Source organism: Anarhichas minor, unplaced genomic scaffold (genome assembly GCF_050575085.1).
Source record: "Anarhichas minor isolate MPS153535 unplaced genomic scaffold, ASM5057508v1 ptg000137l, whole genome shotgun sequence".
In the NCBI taxonomy this organism is placed as follows: Eukaryota; Metazoa; Chordata; class Actinopteri; order Perciformes; family Anarhichadidae; genus Anarhichas; species Anarhichas minor.
In genome coordinates, this window is record NW_027466583.1 from 1,254,668 (window position 1) to 1,265,900 (window position 11,233).

Below are 11,233 nucleotides of genomic sequence, written 5' to 3' on the forward strand. Positions count from 1 at the left end.
ATAAACAAACACTCATCTTTATAAGGCAAAAGTATATCAGTGCTTCTTCTGCCCCCTAGTGGCCAAATAAATCCTGCTAGTGCAGCTTTAAGGGAGATGGAGTCTTCTTTAATGACCTGTTTGTCTTCTTACCTGTCGCTGACCTTTGCGTCCGTCTCTTTGTCCTCACAGCCGAGTGACTAAATGTCTGAACACATATGATCGGACATGGAGGCCTTCAGCGCAGCCAACGCCACGCCGGACGTTTACCGCGACTACGGACTGAATGCCGGCGCCGACCCCCCGCCGCTGCCCACGTTGGTGTTCGAGGGAGTGAACTTTCAAGAGGACCCCATCACCCTGTTGAGTGTGCAGGTAGACGCTTGATTCTTACACCTTGAACATGAATCTTTACTAATAAACATCAGACAAATATACTGCAGTAAAAAGTACAATATTTCCTTCTGATATACACAAACGTACACAAAAAGATTAAAGTAGCAGGTGGAGTAAAGTTGACTAAGCTGCTGCTGCTGTTGTTGTTGTTGTTGTTGTTGTTGTCGTCGTCTGCAGGTGGTGTTGATCTTGGCCTACAGCACCATCATCGTGCTGGGGGTTCTGGGTAATTCTCTGGTCATCTACGTCATCTACCGCTTCAAGACGCTCCGCACCGTCACCAACTTCTTCATCGCCAACCTGGCTGTTGGTACGTACACACACACACACACACACACACACACACTCACACACACACACACACACACACACACAGGTGTGTTTTCATGACTTTTGGGGACATTGCATTGACCTACATTCACTTCCTGGAGACTTACCCCAACTTTAACCTAAACTTAATACTACCCAAAGCTTAACCTAAACCTAAACCTCAAGCTTATGTATTCACTCAACATCTGGGAGATCGACCGTGGAGGAAAAGTTGAGGCCTCCGCTGCCACACCTGCACCTGTTTCTGTGCTCTTTCAAACCTTTTGATTCATTACTTTAATAGAAGTATTTTAACCATCCATAAAGAGTTAAAAAATACCAAGTCTTCCAGTGTGATGATTTACGTTACGGAGATGTGCATTTTGTCCTCATAAGGAAGACGAGTCCCCACAATGTGACCTTTGTAAACAGATGTATGTCCCTACAACGCTACTAAAACCTGCCCTCACACACACACACACAGCTCTGATTTGAAGCTGTCAGACCCGTCAGTTTGTAAATCCTCCCAGACATCCAGCCATGATGGTGTGTGTGTGTGTGTGTGTGTGTGTGTTGCCCTCTGTAGGTCGTCTGTGTTGAGGACTCAAACATCTGTCAGCTGTTGTAATCTGTTTCGCCGTGATGTCTGCTGCTCTGTCAGAGATTCATTGTTCATGTGTTTGACATTCACACGTCTCACGAGGACAAACCGGCGCCATTGTTACCAGATGTAAAATGTGACGAGTTAAAAATAGAACTCCCAGAGGCTCAGAGGAGTCGTTCTAGGAGTGTGTACATGCTGCATGTACTTCAACCCTCCTGTCATTTGATAATAAGCATCGGACAATGTTCTTTAAGAGGAATTTGAATCGGAGGAAGAGAGTGGAAGACAAAGACAAAGAGACTTTGACTTTAAATGAAAAGAATAACTCTCCTTCATCAGGATATCCGGCTGAACAACAGGTTGATTTTTACCCTGTAAGATGTTCTACTCTTTAGGTACCCTGATCCCAACTCTTAAAGTGTGACTTCATGCCGACCTCCACCCACTGCATCATTTAGAAAATGCAAAAAAAGTGGAGAAGGGGCCGAGAAACCTGACGTAGGTTCGTCCCAACCGGTCAACTTCATGTCAGCTTTGCATGAAATCGTTGAGTTTACGGCTCAACAAAACATTTAAGTCTGCAGAATCTGTCCATGTGAAGACGGTTGTTTATGTTCCTAAATGTCCCGTTGATGTTGATTTCTTTAATCATATAAATCGATATCAGAATCTACCACAACAGTCCAGAATCACTTTGGTGTTTGGTTACATTTCTACACGTCTTCATTTAGTACGTTTTATTGATCTTGGCGGTCAAACTCCTCCGATACATTTTCCTAACAGCCAACAGGAAATGCAGTACTTTCTAAAAATGGAGACAAAGTGATAGAAAAAATCATTTTCTCAGCATCGTGTGAGCAGGAGCCGGCTTTACAGCACGTAAAGGATGGAACCGTGTATTTGCATCATCCTGCAGAGCTTCACGTTGTTCTAATGAGCTGGAGAATATCTCAACTCTGACCGAACATCTGTTGAGTCCTCTCACATCAACAACACTCCGTCAGAGCGCAACCACTGATGTCACCTCAGCTCTGTTTATTTATAATGAGAGTGGGACGAGGCCGGTTTCACACGTCCTCCGCCTGTGAAGTCACACACGATGCTCAGTTGTGAAATTTCACACTGGTGGCAAGATCAAAAAATACTTTTACTGCCTGGATCGTGTTTGCCTGAGAGGCACTGGACGTGTTCAAAACAGCAACTCAAAGTCAGCTCTCTTGAGGTGTTCTTTTGGAAATATTTTTTTATTATTAGAGAGGAAACCGCAAAAGAAAGACGGTGAACAACGTGCAGTCAGTATCTGAAGACAGTTTTAATTACTAAAACTATCTATTAATAGATTAATTAAAACATGAAAACATTCTGTATTACAAATACATGAATAAACATGTCGTTATAAATGCATGAATGAACAAGAAAACAAGTAAATAGGTGAATTAATAAGCGCACGGGCAAATAAAAATGACACGTAAACAATGAGGAGTAATGTAGTGTGAAAATGGGGCAGCGCTGTCTGTCGTTGTGTGTGTTGGGGGGGGGGGGGGGGGCTGATGATGAACAATAATACATTACCTTCATAACACAGCCTTCAGAGAAAGCATGGGTCGGATGGGTCAATTTAGATGAGGCAGGGGGAGATTTCAGGACCACGGACAGCGAAAGCCTTCGGAAAGTGACTTCAGGACCACGGACAGTGACATCATTTTAAATAATCTTAAGGACCACGGACAGTGACATCATTTTAAATAATCTTAAGGACCACGGACAGTGACATCATTTTAAATAATCTTAAGGACCACGGACAGTGACATCATTTTAAATAATCTTAAGGACCACGGACAGTGACAGCCTCAGAAAGTGACTTCAGGACCACGGACAGTGACAGCATTATAAAGGACTGTTAAGACTGTTAACTGTTTAGCTCAGTTAGATGCTTGTTGTGGTTTCCAGAGGTTTTTTGTTTTGTTGAAATTATTTTGAGTTTTGTGATTCCGCAAGGCGACAGAGAGTTCTAGTTTAGAAACATCTCTTTAGTCGTGACTCACTGAGCCTTCGGGTTAAGACGAGCGGAGCAGCGATCGGTCCGTCCAGGACGAGTTCAGTTCAAACTTCACCCTCGAGAAACACAAAGAAGTTCATGAAGTAGAAGAAAACAATAATCACATGGAGATGTGAGGTGGAACTGTGTGTGTGTGTGTGTGTGTGTGTGTGTGTGTGTGTGTGTGTGTGTGTGTGTGTGTGTGTGTGTGTGTGTGTGTGTGTGTGTTAGTGTGTTTGAGTGTGTGTTTAACAGAGTTTTTTGTGCTTTAATACGTCAATATATTTTGCCTGGAGAGTCAATTGTTCTGAAATGTGTAAACGCAAATGGATGCGAAGTAAAACCTAACCGCAGGCTATCGCTAACACACACACACCCACACACACACACACACACACACACACACACACACACACACACACACACACACACACACACACACACACACACACAGTGATTGCCTGTGTCCTGTAAATCCAACATTGTCTTTTTTAGCTCTGTTTTTGGTCTCCTCCTCCTCCTGACAAACATATCTGTCTGTTAAGCTTCTAAAGGCTCCACTATGTCCTCCAGCTGGTGTCTAACTGAGTCTGTCTGCTGTCTGCAGGCAGTGAACCAGGAGAGTTACCAGAGCTTCATCACAACACGGATGCTGAACAGTGAAAACACCTTAAACCAAAACAATTAGCTGAGAGACGCTAAAAGGGTGAGCTGAGTTCGGAGATAGTTCGAACATTACATTTAAAAGCACTGAGTAGTGCAGCTTTGAGTAGCAGCAATTCTGGATTGTTGACTTTCATATATGTATTTTTTATTTTAAATGTTTTCTGGTTCTTATTCAACTCTTTATCTGTGAAACGCGTTCTCTCTTCCTGTTGCTTTTATCTATTTAAATTATAAAAGGAAGGCGTTCTACTTGTATCTATTCTTGAATGCACAGCTCATTGAGCTGCAAACGTTATATGAACGCTGAACAAACATAAAGTCATGAACAGGAAGTGGCAGCTGGACATTTTCTACCTTTTCAGCACATCTTGCATCAAAACAAAAGAGACCTAACTCAGAGGCAGAAGGAGAACATCGCCCTGCTGTCAGTCTTTCATAGTTACATTAAAGGTTACAGAAGTGCGTTCCAGAACTGAGGCGGACTGGATACAAAGAAGTGTAGCAGAAAATAACAAGCTGCTCCTTTTAGAGACAAACACTTTAATGTTTCCATGAGAGAAGATGAAGAGCAGCTTCACACTGAGCAGAAATCAAATGGACGCGACTGACTGAACTCAACGGATACTGTAAACAAAGTTCCTTTGAAACTTTCTACTCAAACAGTTCAACTTAAAACAGACAGACGAGGCGACAAAGACAACGAGAGGAAATACAGTTCAGAGGCTCGAGCACAAAACCTCTTTTCTTTCTGGGCTTCATTAAAGTCGTCCGATCTGTTAAAACGGTCGCACGATGTCTCGCTTTGTGTTGTGAGATCTTGTTGCTGTCGAGGATGAATTTCATCGTGTAGTTTGTGTTCAGTTATCATTGTCTCCTGGTCACTTGTTTTGGAGAATAAACCCACAAAAAGTGCAAGAATCCTGCGAGTGCATCAACGTCCTCCAATGTGCTGAACTGCTTCAAGTGCTGCGTTCAGAGACAGTAAGAGACGGAGAAAGAGCTTTTATTTTGTATTTTCTGGGACAAGATGCAGGAGGACGAGTCTCAATATCTGCTTTTACACAGACGGAGTTGTCAAGGAAAACAATACTGATCTCAAGTAAGAAATATTGTTACTTCATGAATATATTTATGAATGTTTATTTAACGATATTCATGAGAAGAATGTAGCTCAAACTGTAACCAGAAATGTGGACATTTATAGTCGTCGTATGCTCACTACATTTAATAAGCAGATTTCTTCGATATGTGACTCTTTGTGGACGTGATGAAAGACGTCCTCCTGCCTCTGACGCTCCGGCTGAGCTAGAAGAAGCCGCCGCGAGGAAAGAACAGAGGAAGAGGAAGAGGAGCAGGAGCAGCGTGACAGATGTGATGTGAAATGTGCAGGAAGGTTGAACGACGGCAACCAGAAAGTCGTCGCTTAAATTACCCTGAAAACACAAACAGGAGCTGGCTGCTGCTCGCTGGCCCTCCCTCCACGTCTCTTTGTCTTAATGTGAACGCTCACTCTTTATCGGACAGCTCCGATGACACGATGCTGTTCACAGACACCTCGAGGCTACGAGGAGTGACGTCCTCCTCTCTGGAGTAACAAACGGGACACTGGATCTGGTCCTCACCAGAAAAACACGAGTCGTTTGTTTAAATGTCTGAAACAGTCAAAACAGTCAACACATGTTGAGATGACAAACCTCTTTAGGTCGGATGGAGAGAAAGAAGAAAGTCTCGTAGCTATTCCTACAACAAATAACGCGGCGTGGCTCGTAGACATCCCACCAAAATGTTTTGTATGTACAGTATGTCCTGAAGAAGTATGACGACCAAACTACCACACAGAGGGAGAGTGGAGGCGACCTTCGACCCAGGAGACCGATGCTCCTCGTGTGAAACCAGAAGTCAAGTTGATTTATTTCACGTAACTTCTGTACTTCAGTAACGAAACTTCTAGTTATTTCAACCCAAACAACGATCCTTACTCATTAAACCTAACTAATTAGTTTCCTGTGAAGAGAGAAGTTTATTGACGCGTGACGCTGGACTTTTTGTAAGATATCACACGTCCTTATACGTCGTTGGCGTCTTATCTCCTCCCAACAGTCCATGTTGGTGTTTTTTAACCAAATCCACCGGCTCATATATCGAGCCATCAATCATGTTTTTGTCTTTTATTTTGAAGGACGTAGTTATGATTTGGCCATCGTGGGTGCTGCTGATATCAGAATGTTTTTTCCCTTTACATTCAATCATGTCTCCTGAAATATTTTGAAAGAATGTTTCTCTCTCCGACTGTTTGAGTCCTGAAGCATCACAGGGAGCTAAAGGGCAACATTGGGGACTCCAGTAGGGAGGAGGGGAGCACACTGAGACCTGCAGCTCTTTGTTTTTGCTCTAACATGATGTGGCACGATGCTCTTATCACAGTCCAAACATCCCCAACTGATTGAGGGTCGTAGACTTGGCCTTGGCCCCCCTTCCGGTACTGGGCCAGTCCCTGCCGGGCCCCCATGTCTCTGGAAGACCGAGCAGGGCTCAGAGGGCAGAGTGGAGGATACGTGAGGACAGTGTAGTGCTAGTCTGCACGTGTGCAGTACAGATCCAGGAGCTAGTGACACTTATTAACACAGATCTACAACAATCAGCTGATGAAGAGATTCATTTAAATAATGTCATTTGTGTGTCCGCTCTAAAAACTCAATGTGTTTTTCGTCGCTGCACCTTTTCCACCAAGTTTGATGTCGTTTAGTGTCTGTCGTTTAGTGTCTGTCGTTTAGTGTCTGTCGTTTCAGTGTCTGTAGTTTCAGTGTCTGTTGTTTTAGTGTCTGTCGTTTTAGTGTCTGTAGTTTCAGTGTCTGTAGTTTCCGTGTCTGTAGTTTTAGTGTCTGTCGTTTAGTGTCTGCCGTTTCAGTGTCTGTAGTTTCAGTGTCTGTAGTTTCCGTGTCTGTAGTTTTAGTGTCTGTCGTTTCAGTGTCTGTCGTTTCAGTGTCTGTGGTTTTAGTGTCTGTCGTTTCAGTGTCTGTAGTTTTACTGTCTGTGGTTTTAGTGTCTGTCGTTTTACTGTCTGTGGTTTTAGTGTCTGTAGTTTTACTGTCTGTGGTTTTAGTGTCTGTAGTTTTACTGTCTGTGGTTTTAGTGTCTGTCGTTTTACTGTCTGTGGTTTTAGTGTCTGTAGTTTTACTGTCTGTGGTTTTAGTGTCTGTCGTTTTACTGTCTGTGGTTTTAGTGTCTGTAGTTTTACTGTCTGTGGTTTTAGTGTCTGTCGTTTTACTGTCTGTGGTTTTAGTGTCTGTAGTTTTACTGTCTGTGGTTTTAGTGTCTGTAGTTTTAGTGTCTGTAATCCAGCTAACAAACAGACCGAACTGGAACATCAGCTCCTCGGTGGAAGATAAATAAGACTTTTATCAAACTTTTTTTTGGTTGAGGGATAAAAGTGGATGTAGTGAAGACGAGGTGATTAAAGGCTTCTTCATCCGTCTTCACTACATTTACTACTTTAATCTCTCTGAATGTTTGAGGCTCGTTCTCATCAATTAATTATTTTAATCTCGAAGGAACATTTTTTTGTTTCTTCTTGAAAATGTATTTGACTTTAATCTTGTAGAATATTCAATATTACCTCCTCGTGCAGCAGCAGCATCAGCAGTTATTCAGGAGATAATTCATAAAAAGATCATCAGCAGCAACAGAAAGTCCAAAGAACACGTCACCAAACACCAAAGAGCATCAATGCCACAGATGTTAAACACACATCTGTCTGATTCTCAGGAGGACATGTCTACTAACTTGTGAACTTCCTGTGTTGTGTCTGCAGCCGACCTGCTGGTGAACACGCTGTGCCTCCCCTTCACCCTCGTCTACACGCTGCAGGGAGAGTGGAAGTTCGGCAGCACGCTCTGCTTCCTGCTGCCGTACGCCCAGGGCCTCGCCGTGCACGTCTCCACAGTGACGCTCAACGTCATCGCCCTGGACCGCCACAGGTGGGCGGGGCTTAGAGGGAAGGCGGGGATCAGTGATCACTGGACCGCCACCGGTGGGCGGGGCTTAGAGGGAAGGCGATGATCAGTGATCACTGGACCACCACCGGTGGGCGGGGCTTAGAGGGAAGGCGATGATCAGTGATCACTGGACCGCCACCGGTGGGCGGGGCTTAGAGGGAAGGCGGGGATCAGTGATCACGGTCTGTTAAAACTTTCATGTCGCAGTTTTACATGTTCACAATAATACGAGGACGCATCAGGGCCGTTGTAGGTGAAAATAAAATAGAATTTACGAGGAAATAAAACTTTAATATCCTTTGATATTAAAGTAGTAAATATACAAGATTTTGTTTTACTAATTTACAAGAAATAATTTCGTTCTTTGGCCTCATAACTACTTTATCTCCAGGAAGTTTAAGTTTGTAAAAACAGAAGAAAGAAACTAATTCAGGCTGTTGTGTGAACTTTGTCTTCTAATTGTTTCCTTCATGAGATTTCCAAACACGTCATCTCGTATTAACGCTCATCTTCAGCTGTAGCTGCTCTGGAAAACATCGTCCGCTCGCTCGGCTGAACTGGGAAGTTTAATTCTGCAAAAGTTGAGCGAAGTGACATTGAAATGTTGGAGGAAGAGTTTGGGTCTGATGACTGCTGGACTCTGACCGCCTCGCTCGCTTTGAGCTGACGGCAAAAAGTCTAAAAGTCATTTTCACCTGAAGAAGAGGATTATAATGAAGATTCACAGTGTAGGAGTTAAGAGTGGAACATTTACATAAGCTCACCCTGTTTGACCTGAGGACCTGATCTCAGAGCTGCTGGAATCCAACTCCTCAGCACAGAACATGAATAAACTACACCGACAGCTGCGCTGAAAGTTTGCTTCAAAGACAAAAGATTCAGGATTTAAATAAAGCAGCGGACTTTAAACACTTGTTCTGTGAACGTATTCGGTCCTTTGAGATGTTCCTGGAGCTCTCACCCGCGTCCTCAATCTGTTGTCTAGGTTTGTGGGTTTTGTAGTCCACCTGTCCAGAGACCGCCGGCACAAAGCTTCTTCACTCGCTGTGAAAGTTCTGTGTTTGGCAGAAACATTTCACGATGTGAGTTCTGTGTTTCTGTCCATTAGCTGAACAGGCCAAAAAATACAAACTAATTCACTCTGCATGTCTTCAGCTGATATTTAACACAACCATCTCTGAAGAAATGTTCTCATTTGTTTCTAACAGGCGGCAACAAGTCAAAGCTTCATGTGTTAAAGCTGCATCTCTCTAGTGTCCATCTAATTAGCAGATGTCAGCATGATAACAAGCTAAACTACGATGGTTAACGTTGCTGTTTCCTTATTTCCTGTTTCACAGCCTTCACTATCACTCCAACAGAAAAACAAAAAACAGCAGATGTGTTTCGTTTATTTGAACCAGGAAGTCTCTCGAGGTCATTTCCTTTTTGGAAGAGATGCGACCAAAGTGGCAGCTCGTAAAACATTCACAGGAAGGCGAGAGGTATAAATAGCGCTGCACTTCCTGTAAACAAACACGGATGTGTTCCCTCCTCCATTATTGATCCAAACAGCCGTCCGCCGATCTTTTACAAGTCAACCGATGGACATGAGATGTGTGGATGTGTTTCAGGTGCATCGTGTACCACCTGGAGACCAGGATGCGTAAGGACGTGTGCTTCGGGGTGATCGCGCTGACCTGGGTGCTGAGCGCCGTGCTCGCCAGCCCTCTGGCCATCTTCAGAGAGTACGGCTCCTTCAGCCTGCAGCCTGGACACACCATACAGGTACACACTCACACACACACACACACACACACACACACACACACACACACCCTCTCTCTTTGATCTCTCTGCTGCCTCTCCATCTCTTTCATCTCCCGTCTCCCCCTCACTCCCTTCATCGACCCCCTTCATTCTTTTCTGCTCCCGCTTTGAAGTCGAAGTTTTTCGTCACATTTTCCTGATTTGTATCATATTTCACACCTCTGTTCATTTCCTCCCTGAACAAGTGCTCGTGTTGTTCTAGTCAGTGTGTAAAAAACACATCTTTTCTTGTGCTGGAGTCCAGAAAGTAGTACAACGTTTGGAGCCCATTGGCTCTTCATCAGGTACAGATGAAGAACCAACCTGGGCTCCAAACGTAAAGTATGAAACAACCTGAATATCTCCTTGTCGTGTCTCAGGTGTGCACGGAGAAGTGGCCCGGCAAAAACACGGACGGCACGGTCTACAGCATCTCCATGCTGATCCTCCAGTACTTCCTGCCGCTGTCCATCATCTCCTTCGCCTACGCCCACATCTGGTCCAAACTGCGCCGCCACGTCAGCCCGGCGGAGAGCGGCGCCAGCAGCAGCACCGCCACCGCCGAGCGCCACCGCCGGCGCCGCAAAACCACCAAGATGCTGGTGACCATGGTGGTGGTGTTCGCCGTCAGCTGGCTGCCCTTCCACGCCTTCCAGCTGGCCACCGACATCGACAGCACGGTGCTGGACATGCGCGACTTCCGCCTGCTCTACACCGTCTTCCACGTGGTCGCCATGTGCTCCACCTTCGCCAACCCGCTGCTGTACGGCTGGATGAACCGCAACTACCGCGCCGCCTTCCTCGCCGTCTTCAAGTGTCGCAGGGGGGGAGGGGAGAGGGGGAGGAGTGGACGGCTGGACAGCATTCACCCCGTGGGGGGAGGGGGAGGAGGAGGGAGGGCGAAGAAGATCGTGCTTGAAACCCAGGACGTGGTGTCCACCCACCTGAACGCCACCGACGTGTGAGCGCCCCGAAGGGAGTGATGGGAGTGATGGGAGGAGGGGAGTGATGGGGGGAAGGGAGTGATGGGAGGAGGGGAGTGATGGGAGGAAGGGAGTGATGGGAGGAGGGGAGTGATGGGAGGAAGGGAGTGATGGGAGGAAGGGAGTGATGGGAGGAGGGGAGTGATGGGAGGAGGGGAGTGATGGGAGGAAAGGAACAACGAGGGAGATGGAGGGGAGGAAAAAGACAATCATTGTCAGGAAAACTTTTGTTCTTCAGAAGACAATAAAAGAAACGGAGGGGAGATAAGGACGGGAGAGAAAATAGAGACAACAGAGCGAGAGGACGGCCACGGGGGGATTTAAACGAGTTTTTGGAAGCCAGAAATAGACGAGCGGGGGATTAGAAGACTGACACCAGAAGACTGACACCAGATGGAGCGTCGTCCCCTTTGAGAACGGGAACCTTTATTTTGGAGGGGGAGGATTTGTTGAAGTGAAACTTTGCATGAAGGAT

The 11,233-nt window shown here is 45.4% G+C and overlaps 1 protein-coding gene across 1 annotated transcript; it reads left to right on the forward strand.

Annotated features, from left to right (window-relative positions):
* Window positions 1-207: 207 nt before the first annotated feature.
* Window positions 208-10,740, forward strand: npy2rl (neuropeptide Y receptor Y2, like). The gene is made up of 5 exons (XM_076085077.1): window positions 208-354; window positions 553-685; window positions 7,804-7,969; window positions 9,601-9,754; window positions 10,156-10,740. Exons 1-5 carry the CDS (start codon window positions 208-210, stop codon window positions 10,738-10,740), a joined length of 1,185 nt encoding a protein of 394 aa, XP_075941192.1.
* The last annotated feature ends 493 nt before the right edge of the window (window positions 10,741-11,233 follow it).